The sequence below is a fragment of the Emys orbicularis genome, chromosome 3, assembly GCF_028017835.1.
Source record: "Emys orbicularis isolate rEmyOrb1 chromosome 3, rEmyOrb1.hap1, whole genome shotgun sequence".
Classification (NCBI taxonomy): domain Eukaryota; kingdom Metazoa; phylum Chordata; order Testudines; family Emydidae; genus Emys; species Emys orbicularis.
The window spans coordinates 132,732,635-132,745,625 of record NC_088685.1 but is presented as its reverse complement, the minus strand read 5'-3'; the positions used below and the strand labels follow the sequence as shown (position 1 = coordinate 132,745,625).

General features: G+C 42.3%; 1 protein-coding gene across 1 annotated transcript; it reads right to left on the bottom strand.

The window, feature by feature from the left end:
* Nucleotides 1-1,709: 1,709 nt before the first annotated feature.
* On the bottom strand, nucleotides 1,710-8,598 carry FAM89A (family with sequence similarity 89 member A). The gene is made up of 2 exons (XM_065402224.1): nucleotides 8,359-8,598; nucleotides 1,710-1,868 (listed from the first exon to the last, which is right to left on the bottom strand). Exons 1-2 carry the CDS (start codon nucleotides 8,596-8,598, stop codon nucleotides 1,710-1,712), a joined length of 399 nt encoding a protein of 132 aa, XP_065258296.1.
* Nucleotides 8,599-12,991: the final 4,393 nt, after the last annotated feature.

Genomic DNA, 12,991 nt, shown 5'->3' with positions numbered 1-12,991 from the left:
GTTCAGAGGTCAAAAATGTAGCTACAATGTGGGTATTTGTCTTATGAAGGCTCACAGATACAACATCTACAATAATTGCTTTAAGACACCGTATACTGCCTAAGTGTACAATGTCATTTTCCTTTACAACCAGCCTTCAGCATAGCTAGTGAAGTGTGGTATTCCAAGGTAAGCATTTTACAAATCCTAAATTCAGGACAGCTTCTCTAAAAGTGTAATTTGAGATAGCCAAGTAAACACCTTAATAAACCACTGATTCCTGCAGGTTAGTCCTTTCACTGATGGAAACTAGAAAGTTTATAATATATAAGCTACTTAAATTGTCCAAGATGTATTAGTTGTTCTCAACCTTTCTTCTCAAGGCAGTCCAAATTATTAGATTGTATCAAAGTCTGATGTCAGAATTTTACAGCAGTTTTAAAATTTCTAAATTTAAAGGGAATTAGCCATGTTGAACACTGCCGTTTTACTTAAAAATGGTGCAAAGCGCTGGCTACTCCCAGATACATGTTGAACACATTCAATATTACACACATGTGCACACACACACTTGCACTATTAAATCGTAATAAACTTACTTTAATGCTTTAAAAAGCTCTGAAAAACAAAACAAAAAATATATACTTCAAGCTTAGTTCTACGCAAATATGGTAGTATCAAAAGTGTTAACATATGCAAACTATACTCCCAATATACTTATTTTGTAGGGTTTTTTTTTTTTTAATAAAGTTGAAGGTTCCCTTCCAGAAACAAAGTTCACCCAGTACAAAATATTGCAGTTTGTCCCAGTATCTTGTATTAAAGGTTTCCTGATACTTCATCTTCATGCGATTGAAAACACTTGCGTAAGAGTTTGGCTTATTACAAGCCACACAGTGGCTGACAGACTGACTGAACCTATGCTTTTACTATTCAATCCAGTAAAAGCTGAGTAAACCATTTTGAAACAGATGTTAGCAGTCACAGAACTATGTTTATGCAAGACATCTCTAGAAGTCAATGTAAAAGTTATAGCCCCTTGGTAGCACTAAGAAAGTGAATTAGATCAGCAGGAAAAAAAAGGTACTGATAACATTCACTAGCATACATGTAGCTTTTGGGCTAGGAGGAAAAGAACATGGCAAAATATGGTTTTATGTAGAGAGGGGAAAGACAAATATCTGAGAAATTGTGTAAACAATCCACCCAGTGTAGAACTGGAGTTAAAGTGACATGGCTGATAAGAGCAGACTAGCTTAGTACAGCTTGGAATGTGTGTATCAAATCATTGCTTCAAACAGTATTTATCTGTACTGTTGACAAACGCATACCATCCATAGTTATTCACACCACAATTATGAAAGAGTTATTAGAATACTCAGGATGTTATCACCCTCTTGTTTGATCAAAATTATAGCTGTAAGTTACTTGCCAAAAATCAGTAGGTTGGAAACACCCAGCCTGCAAATTAAAAATGATACCACCTGTCAAACATGTTGGAGGACTCCTCAAAACACGTAGCACATCACTTTCCAGAAGTAGCTTATGCATGTGTAACTTGTATTGACAGTCTGCCAGAAATAAATGAGTTTAACAACAGGTAAGGTAGCGGGGGTGTACCCCCCAAGAAGAGATGTCTAGATAGATTCCAGCCTCCAATCTTTCTTGGAAATGGGAGTTACACAGAGTGAAAGACTGATCCATGCACTTTTGTCCCTGCTGTGTTGTTCCTAGAAATAGTCCTCCTCTTCATCAAAAAAGCCATTTTCCAAAGCATATGTGCAGTCTGCACTAGATGCAGCTTGGCATGCCCCTTTGTATTCTTGTATTGATTCATAAAGAGAGTACAGTTGACATAGCAATGACATATCCAGCTGCCGAAGGCCAACCTGATGGGGGGAAAAAAATAAAGACATGTTGATATTTCAAATGTGATTTGATTGCAATATGGTGGCACTTACACACTTTTCCCCACAACTACTCAGGTTCAGAGGATGAGTTGTGTGTCACCTTGAACAATTATGCAATATGGCAGCTTAATGAATTTACTAAGGAAGGCCATATCCACCCCACTGAATAAGCCAGATGAAAGAGCTGTGGAGAAAGCTGTGTTCCGTGGTATAAAATGTGACAAAGCATTCCTTGTGATTCAGTCATGTGACCATGCCCTGTTAACTAGGCAAAAAGCTGTGCAACCCTAGACAGGTGTGCTGCAATGTAAGAGAACTTGAACACTTTGTACGCCCTGTGATGCTCAAGATAGATTTACAGGTGCGACCACATCTGTCCCATTTACTCATCTTCCTTACATAGACTGTGATGCTATTCTGTTTCAGAAATTCAGGACCAATGGAGGTTAGTGTGTAACTAAACAGTTATCAAATCTGTATAACCCAGGGAGTATAAATATCAAGCTACTGAGTGCCCACATCAAAACATTCTAGAAATTTGCAGGACTGGAAGCCATGGTGTATACCTTTATCCCACTGCTCAGGAGATTGTAGCTATTAACTGCCTTCAAGTAGCCTGCTGGACTGTGTTACATTGATTTGTTTGCCCTGACAGAGGGCTACAGCATAAGTCAGCTGCCTCACATGCCAACTTCTCAGAAAGAGTCCAGGACTAAGGGTAAAATTTTCAAAAGCATTTAAGTGGTTTAGGAGTTGAAGTCCCATTTTAAACAAGTGATTTATGTACTTTTGAAAATTTTTACCCTAGACAACCTGAACAGATTAGACTTGAGCAGTGGGAGGAGCTGACCTTTCCCCATGTAGCTAGGGCACCAGAATTACATGAATTAAAGTTACCATGTATCGGTATGTGGGCAAGCGTACACACGCCCGTCAGGTACAAACCAGGCAGAGACCAGAGGGGGGAAAAAACAGAGCTAGCCATTTAATATGAAAGAATTTCCTCACTCTGGCATTGAAGTGCCAATATACCTTTAAGAGTATTCAGCTGACCAAAGGAAATGCTCAAACCAAACATCTCCTTTATTTGCGATATGTTAAAAATGCTACACAGCTAAAATTTAAGTGAACTGCCATACCTACCAATTTCTGAGAACAAAAATTAGGTTGACACATAGTGCCTAATGAGGGTTAGTCCCAGGGAAGAAATTTACCATAACTAATAATTGGAGAAAGGGAAAAGATATTTATTATTTTTATTATTTGTATTGTGGTAGTACATAGAGGCCTAAATCAGAAATCAAGACCCCACTATGCTAGGTACTGTACACTAAACAAAAAGACAGTGCTCGCCCCAGAGATCTTACGATTTAAATACCTGAAGAGAGGACGGGTAGATACAACACATGGGTAAACAAGATAAAAGCAAGACACGATTAGCTCTTTGTTTGGGGTCCTCCATTTCTGAGGTGAAGGAAGGGATAAAATAATGTCCCACAAACAGCTTCCCTCTAGTTAAATAAAGCTGGACATTGGTTCTCAAGTTAGATGTCACTAGACCACTGCCACAACTCCCTCATAACCTTCACATCTGTTCTTTTTCTTCCCTATCTTCATTATTTACTCTAGCTGCTGCCCCCCTCCTCCTCCTCCTCTCCCCAGTGTTGTCCATGTGCTGCTACCCCAGCACCAAACTGAGGGGGGGGGGGGGAGAGGGGGAAGGATAGCTCAGTGGTTTGAGCATTGGCCTGCTAAACCCAGGGTTGTGAATTCAATCCTTGAGGGGGCCACCTAGAGATCTGGGGCAAAATCAGTACTTGGTCCTGCTAGTGAAGGCAGGGGGCTGGACTTGATGACCTTTCAGGGTCCCTTCCAGCACTATGAGATAGGTATATCTCCATTTATTAACAACTTTTCTCCCATCAAAAAGTGAAGCAGGATCAGGAGCACACCATTTCCTCTCAGCCCTGGCAAAGAAGCACGATGTGCAAAAGCAGCAGCACAAATGCAACTCCCCTCCAGGGAATGAGCATGACTGAGAAAAGAAGAGTGGGATACCTGTGGCTGAATTTAAACCCCTACTCCGCTCAAATCACAGTATAAGATCTTATTCAGCCTTGCAAGGCTAATGTATATTTAGAAGACCAGGCAAAGTCTACATCCTTAAGATGGCAACTAGCAATCAAAACAAATAACTCACCCCAAGCAAGAATGCAAGCAGAATGTTCTGAGGCTACTACATGTACATACACAGAGGAAAGGTTAGGCAATCTTACATCAGAGGTGAATAGTATCTACAAATATTTGAAGGGCATTAACACTGAGGTTAAGAATTGTTCAGGGAAGAATAATTAGAAGTAGTGAGTTGAAGTTGAACAACGAAACCTTTAGGCTGGAGAACAGAAAAAGATTCTAGACAATCAGGTCTATGTCTTATTGGAAGTAATGGAGTTCTTACCAATGGAATGAGAGTTTCAGCTAAACAGGCTTGGGAACATTCTGTGAAGACAAATTCTGCACTAGCTGGGAAATGGACTAGAATAGACATTCTAATAATTATTGTTTTTCACTGCCTTTGTTCAACAAGATAAAGGCAGATTTAATTTTAATGTAGTACAATCTGATATAATCACTATTTTATTTTCAAGTTATGGCTCAAACCTAGACACTCAGCATCTTTCATGTTCAGTAGAACCTGTGCACAGAGACAAGGCCAGTATGTAGTCCATGATTTTGTGCCATATTTTCTAGAACCACTATAGACAGAGAGAACTTCTTAAACACAAAGGGCTAATATGTCTTTACTAATATGTACTAACAATTGTTAATATCTTGTTTTTCTGTATTTGTTCCATATCTCAGACAAACAAAGTAAACAGATCTATCAAGAAAGATAAAAACACGGTCTCTGGCTCTTGACATGTTGCTAATGAGACCACTGATTCTGCATTTCTTCAGACTTTTGCTAACACATGCTGATCTTGTATGGTGAAAAAGTTCGCTCACTCAAAGTGTTCAGTATACACCACAAAAGGCATAGTACAAGTCATCACTGTACCTACTCCTTACTCAAATGACAGTTCAGAGAGGGTCCTGTCCCGCCCCTCCCCCCGAAAAAAAAACAAAAACCATACTCCTTTCTAAATCTACCATTGTCCCCTTCAAAATCCATGCAGAGAACTTCATTTGAGTATGGAGGGAAGAATGCTGGTACATATTTTTTCCCCATGTTGACATTAGAATCTTACCACAAGCCCTTTTCTACTGCTTAAGCATCAAAAACATGCTCAATATTATTTTAATTTAGTATAATGTAAAAAAATTAAGTTTGTAGTTTATTAGTTATATTATAGTATTACCTATCCAACAGAAAATAGGTGACCTATTACTAAAATGTTAGAGACTCCTGAATTTGTCAACAACTGCACCTCAACTGGAGATATGTTCCAGTGGGTAAAATATTTACTCTTCAAAAGATTTAATTAACCAGATTATCACTAAGGATATTCTAGCTATAGCATCAAAGAGATATTCTAATTTAAGCCATTTGATGTGCATGTCTCACTTGATTTTCCATCCAAAGTCATTCAAATTTCTAACACTTTCTGAAATCAGGGATTATAAATATGAAAAACTGCGAATTTTTTCCTGCTGCCCTTTAGAATATTGCTGAAACAGTGTTTGCAGTCCATGGAGATACAATGAATCTGACAACCACCTAAAAATGATTGCTCTATGTCAATACAAATTGATATCTCCAACATGAAATTCAAGACACTAATAAAACTGTCTAGTTGTTGAAACACTTTTGTTGTGACAGAATAAGATTTTTAGCATTTAAAATGTCTTCTTAGTATATTGAGGAGGAGCATTCTACAGGCTGGCAGCAACACCTTATCAGACAAAACAAACATCACTGATTGTAGGATAAGTATAAAATTAAAGAATTCGAGTTAGCTTAAGTTTGGTTAAGAAAATAACATATTTGCTTTATAGTCTGTGGCTAGTAGGGAGAAAGCCCCAATCAGCAAGTAAAAGAAGGCCATGAGAATAATAAGTAGTATTACTTGTAGTGTAGAAAAGCTGTATGGTTCCAAAATAACTAAAGAGCTGCAGTAACAAATTGGCCTGCTAAACCCAGGGTTGAGAGTTCAATCCTTGAGGGGGCCCATTTAGGGACCTGGGGCAAAAATCTGTCTGGGGATTGGTCCTGCTTTGAGCAGGGGGTTGGATTAGATGACCTCCTGAGGTCCCTTCCAACCCTAAGAGTCTAAAAGAAAAACTGTCTTAAAAGAAACAAGCTCAAATCCTCCCACTGTTCTGCTGGTAAACAAGGAATGGGAGGGAGAAGATAAGAAAGGAAAGGCCTTGGGAAGAAAGGAAGCTGTAAACCTTTTTTGGATTAAGACAGGAAATAAGGGTGAATTGTCTCAAATTAGTTTTTAGCTGAAGTCAGTAATTTAGCAATGACATCACTTGTTTGTCAAAAGGTATAAACTCTTAAAGGATTCATTGCCAATTCTTGCCTGACCACGTTAGAGCTGACCAATATGGGTCTAAGCACCCCTGGGTTTAGCCCGTTTGTATCTTGATCAAATGCTTATAAGTGGTTTGTTACTGTTTGGATGTAGTAAATTGCTTATTAGTTAGGCTTTTTAGGCATGTTTAGTGCAATTATATAAATACTATTTGGCCTTTGGATTTAATAAAGGAATTTATGGTTAAGTTTATGTTTGGTGGTTTCCCACATCAATAAATATTAATAATTCTAACACTGATGCAACTGTTTAAACCAATGATCTGTCATGGATTTTTGCCCTATCTACAGCCCTTTGCAAAGCAGCAAGAGCCCATAACACTCCATTCTCAGAGAAGAAAGTCATATTAAGAATATGTCTACTCAGCACTTGGGAGCATGCTTCCCAGCTCCAGTAGACAGATGTGTGCTAACTCTGCTCAAGCTAGCACACTAAAAATAGCAGCATAGCCAGGGTAGCATGAATGGGGCTCAGCCTAGCCACCTGAGTACAAATCCACCCAGACTCTCCAGGGAACATGGCTTAGGCTAGCTGCCTGAGTATCACCCATACTACCCCCAGCAATGCTGCTATTGTTAGCAAGGCAGCTTGAGCAGAGTTAGTACACCTCTATCTGCTACATAAACAGATTTCCTCTTACTGAAACAGCACAAGAAACTTTTATCATTCGAATACTCAGACACTTTTTTTTTTTTTTGGCAGCCTTGATCACTATCAAGCATTTTCAAAAATACTTGACTGGAGGAGAAAAGAATTCCAGCAAAAGTGTTTCCTAAATCAACTTTAAGCACAGGAAAAAAAAAAAAGGTATTTTAAAAACAATTATTTTCAATAGAGCAGAAGGAAGAAGGAGAGGGGCACGGAAAGGGGCCTAAACTGGAAAAAAAAGACTAAACTAAGGGTACATTTTGAAAGTGTGTTTTAGCTGTGGCTAAAGGAAGCCTGGTAATTTCTCTGGCGTAGTGGGTCATTTTCGTTAAGACAAAAGTATATTAATCCTTATTGTGATTCACCACAAAAAGCGTACTTTCCTCACAATCCCTTGGTCTGACCTACAGATGGAGATGTTAAATATTTACAGCCTTAATTTATCCCACAAAGTAACTATTATGGGTGTTCATAACTTTTTTTAGTATTATTAGGACTCTGTAAAAACTACATAAGTTGCTTGATTTACATTGTATTTACGCTAGTTGGAGAGCACCCAGGGTAATATTTTCAGAAGACTATCAGTGATTTAGGAGCTGACCTCATTTTCAAAACTGATCTGGGTACTTTAGCCACCACAAGCCTTAAAAGCTTAAGCTGCTTGGAGCCTGTTGAACAGCCCCCCCCCCCCCCCCGTAACTCCTGTTTTCATGCAATGGCTTTTTTAAAAACAATGGGGGGGGGGTCGAGGATACCTCTGGACGTGGCCGCCCCTCAGCACGCGCAGGGTCTGATCCAACTACAGTTGTTCTGGCCAGGGGTGTTGGAACTTGTATTGGGGGCAGAGGGGGGGGGCGGGGAGGATGCTCAGAGCCATCCAACCAAACTGTAAACCCCAGCTATGATGGAAACCACTTCAAGCCGGGAGTGCGGCAACAGTCCCAGCTCCAAAATCTCATGCCCAAACCTTCCCCCCAGTGCGATCCTCAGACCAGGCGCCCCCCATCCCTCGCCGGTGGGGCCCGATCCACTGCCTCCTTCATGCAAACAAACTCCAGCCCCACCCCAGCACGGCCGCGGCTAGACCAGCGGGGCGCCTCACTCCCAGTTCCGTGTGTGGCGCTTTCTAGCCCGGCGGGGCGTGGTTTCCTCGCCAGCGGGCCGGCAGCTGCGTGGGGCGCTGGGTGTCGGGGCAGCGCCGCGCTGCCAACTCCCCCGGGGGCGCCCGCGGCTCTGCGGTGGGGGACAAGCCCCCGCAGCCCTTACTCGCCCCCCTCACTCACCATCTCTTTGCGGAGCAGGGCCAGCGCCGCGTCCAGGTTGGGCGGCCGGGGGGAGCCTCGGCCGACGCTGCTCGCCCGCCCCCGGCTCAGCTCGTCCTGGATGCGGGATTTCTGCGCGTAGAGCCGCTCCAGGTCCCGCCAGCGCCCGCCGCCGCCGCCCGAGGAGGAGTTTAGCAGCCCGCTCAGGCTCTTGGGCAGCGGCGGCAGCCCCGGCCCCCCGCCACTCTCCGGCCTGCTCATGTTGCTGCTGCTGCCGTCGTCGAGAGCGCCAGCCGCTGAGAAGGAGCCGCCGCCCCCTTCGGTTCCGAGCGGCTCCCAGTCCCAGCGCTGGAGCCCGCCCCTGCGGCCCGGCTCCGCCTCCAGGCTGGAGCGGAGAGTCAGATGGACAGAAGCAGGGTTGTAGGGGGTGGGGTACCTGTGACCAGAGGTAAAAGGGGGCGGGGATAATCAGGGAAACCGTGGGAGGGAGAAGGGAGCTGGGGTCAGTAGGGATGGGAGGAAGCTCCGCCTGGTAGCAAGTTCAGCAGCCGGGCAGTTAGCAGCGCCGGGCACCCCTCCCTTTTCCTGCACAGGATGCCAGCACAATGCGCACGTTTGCTGCACTGCCATTGAAAGGCCTCCGTGGGCCTAGCCCCGGCTACCTGAGAGCTCAGTTCTCCCTGGACAGCGATTCCTTCCCACACAGCTCCACTCCACTGGGACTGTGCAGCTTCCCAGCGATGAGGAGGCCCCAGAGTGCGCCGGTAAGGGACAGACCCCCCAGGAGAGCTGAGCCTAGAGTGACCAGACATCCCAATAATATCCGGACAAAGACAATAGGGGCTTTGTCTTACATAGGCAACTATCCCTCGCCATTCCCCCTGAAAAAACAACGTGTCCTAATTTTTCTCACTTGTTATCTGGGTCACCCTACTCTGGGCCTCATCCCAGCAATGATAAGAATGACCTGGCACCTCACTGTATTTAGGACTGAATGCAAAACTCATCTCTTTAACTTAGCTTTTCTACAATGGGCTCTTATTTCACTCACACCCATACTGACACACAAGACATGCACAAGTCTATAAATTAATCAAACTGTTTCCCCTATAGGTGGGAGAATAGTGAGACTGCTTTTGTGATTATTTTTTTTAAATCCTTGTGAGACCTCAGCTAAAAAGGCAATGGGGCCTTTGTAAAGATCTAGATATACATAGTTGGGGGTATTTGTGTGTGTGAATGGGGAGAAAGTGATCTGGGTATGTGTAAGTGAGAAGAAGGGTAGGGTATGAGAGCAGAACAGAGTATGTGACATAGGTGTGAGATAGAAGAAGGGAATCTGAGTGTGTATAAGGGAGATGGGGCATAGAGTGGAGACAGCAAAAGGGATGTAGAAATGAAAATCAGCTGCCTGTTTCGCTTGCATAAGAACAGCCATATTGGGTCAGACCAAAGGTCCATCTAGCCCAGTATTCTATCTTCTGGCCGTGGCCAATGCCAGGTGCTTCAGAGGGAATGAACAGAACAGGTAATCATCAAGCGATCCATCCCCCGTCACCCATTCCCAGCTTCTGGCAAACAGAAGCTAGGGACACCATCCCTGCCCATCCTGGCTAATAATTGGTGGACCTATCCTCCATGAATTTCTCTAGTTCTTTTTTTGAACCCTGTTACAGTCTTGGCCTTAACAACATCCCCTGGAAATGAGTTCCACAGGTTGACTGTGTTGTGTGAAGAAATACTTCTTTTGTTTGTTTCAAATCTGCTGTCTATTAATTTCATTTGGTGATCCCCTAGTTCTTGTGTTATGAGAGAAAGTAAATAACACTTCCTTATTTACTTTTACCAGTCATGATTTTATAGACCTCTATCATACCTCCCCCCTTAGTCATCTCTTTTCCAAGCTGAAAAGTCCTAGTCTTATTAATCTCTCTCCTCATATAGAAGTTGTTCCACACCCCTAATCATTTTTGTTGCCCTTTTCTGTACCTTTACCAATTCCAATATATCTCTTTTGAGATGGGGCAACCACATCTGCATGCAGTATTCAATATGTAGGCGTACCATGGGTTTATATAGAGGCAATATATTTTCTGTCTTAGGTTTGGATGAGGTTTTGGTTGTCTCAGGCAGCCTGAGAATAGGATTTTTTTCTAGCCTGGGGGTTGTTCTTAAGGACAAAATAGATTGTGGACAGGCATGGCTAGTATCATCAAATATTTTACATCCTTGGTCAAGTGAAATGACAACAAACACAAGAGACTATTAAAAGCTATACAAGTCTCAAGAACTGAGAAAGAGAATGGCCAAGTTCTGCCTCTTTGAAAATGCGTAGCATTATCTTGTTTATCTGATCTGTAAGTCTGTATAGCTGCCATGCATCTTACTTAAAAGAAAGTTCCCATTTCCAGTTGGAATGTCACAAAATATATCAAAATATCCAATGGTAAAATTTGATATTCTTATCCAATGTTTTATTTGTACCGATTGAAACTAGAGAAATCCCAAAACACTTAATACCTTCCTAGCCAAAGAATGTATATCTGCTCTGTTCTGTATATCTTCCTGGGATATCCTTGCCCATTTGTTGCATATATTGTGACCACTATTTACCTCAGTCTTCAGCTTGGAGGTTTTTGTGTGGATTCCTCTCTCACAGACATCACTGATTTTAATCCATCATTTAGGTACTCCATAAAAAAGTGCTACCACAAAAAGCCTGTTAAACCTGTATACTTCTATCCTGGGTAGCAAAATTTTAGGAGTGAGAGTTACTCATCAGAATTTGCTGCCTGTTGTTATGCCAGGAATGAGAACTAGTGATGGTAGCAAATTGTGACAAGTTAATGACATCCATCAGATTTATTACCAGGACCACAGGCTCTTATTTTCTCCAAACAGCAACAAAATAAAAACATGAACGAACTATAATTTTTCCTCATTCTTTAAGTCTGTACACGCACACACACACACATTCACTCACTCCCTATATATCTTGGATCTCCATGGTCACTGTCACTCCCTAGAAAAGCCAGAACTTTGAAGTTCTTCTTTTGATACTCATTCAGCTAAGCAACAGAGCTGAGAGACTGAAAAATAAAAATCAAGGAAGGGTACAAAACTGGAGATGTCAGAATATATTGCCACTGCAGATCCAGACTCTTGGGAGCGTACAGTTTAGCGGTACAATCCTCAGAACCACTTAGAAGGCAATTACCATTGGGACTGCCTGTCCACTATTTTGTACCTGTTCATTTGATGCAAGGTTATATAATAGATTATTGCACCACCAGCTCTCAATGTCTTTCCGCCAATTGACAGGAATGAAATCACTACATATGTAGATGGACATATAAGAAACATATGGATGAACCACTTCACCATTCACTGAAATGCAGCCACCTATACTATAGAACTCTGCAGCTGTTTAAGAGCACACAATACCACTGCACAACAGTGTAGAACAGGCAGGGTAATATGTTACCAATAACATTTGAGTTCTGCATCCTAAGGGCACTTCATATCTTATGCATCAGGGTGTAAGCTAATTCGCTAGGGAGTCAAGAAGGAATTTCTTTCCTCCCCGAATATGCATTGTGTAATTGGCTAGGTACTTTACTAAGGGGCTCTGCACCTTCTATGGCATCAAGTCTGGCAGGCTATAGCCAGAGACAGAATACTGGACTTGATGGACCTACTCCAGATTCTGGTATGGTGGATTCTCTATAACACGGTAGCTCATTGTAACCATGCAGAGAAATTTAAGGAGACAGAATGTACTTTACAAAATTGGCATCTGTCCAGGACATCCGTGCTATTATTACTACACCTGCAAAAGTTACTTTATGATCTAGAATGACACAAATGGTCAGGACCTTGCTCCTATGTCTCATTTGCAAACTTTCAGTATTACAGTAGCCCCCCCCCTGCTATGACATTGGTTCAGCAGGAAGGTTGCCATCTGCTGAATCACCAACATCACTCACAATAGCAACCGTGGATTGTCTTTCAGTGTTTCCTGTTCAAGAACTGACCAAATCGTATCCTTCTTAGTGTGTGAGTTAAGCCTCTAAGTGATTTCCCATTTTCCTCTGATGAAAGGTGGCATAAACTTCACCCAGCTTTCTTTCTGACTCCTATGGCTTTTACATGGTTTAAATATCATTGCTGTCTTTGACAATAGTTTCATTAAACCAGTTTAATATGGAATTTTTTACCAACCTCTGTTTTGTATCTGTGTGCTTCTTCGGAGATCAGTTATAAGGGATTATAATGCAGATCATAGCGAAGAAGAATTATCCTTTCCATCTGTCATGATGCAACTTCAGTCCTAACTAATTGTGAAAGATAAAATAGTGTGTGATGATTCTTGGGGTACCCAAGACTAAGAGTCACCTTGTTACTCCCTACCTCTAATGAGAGAATGTCTTGCCTGTGGTAACTGAGTGTTAGCTCCCTAACACCACCAGCCTTTCAGCCACTCAAACACTCTCCTTTGGGCTATGCCAGCCCTGTCTTTGCCTTGGAGGTTAACAGAAGGTACACCCAATTCCCTAAGTCCCTTGAAGTGTTCCCGTGATATCCAGCCCATCACACTGGCAACTCACAGAAACCTCAGATCCTCTGCACCCAAAGGAGCTGTGTGTATCCCAGT

Excerpts from the sequence above, each read along its gene's own strand:
- FAM89A (XM_065402224.1), bottom strand. The coding sequence starts at position 8,598 with ATGAGCAGGCCGGAGAGTGGCGGGGGGCCGGGGCTGCCGCCGCTGCCC. Across the intron at positions 1,869-8,358 it reads CCCTGCTCCGCAAAGAGATG|GTTGGCCTTCGGCAGCTGGA; the intron begins GTGAGTGAGGGG and ends TCCCCCCATCAG.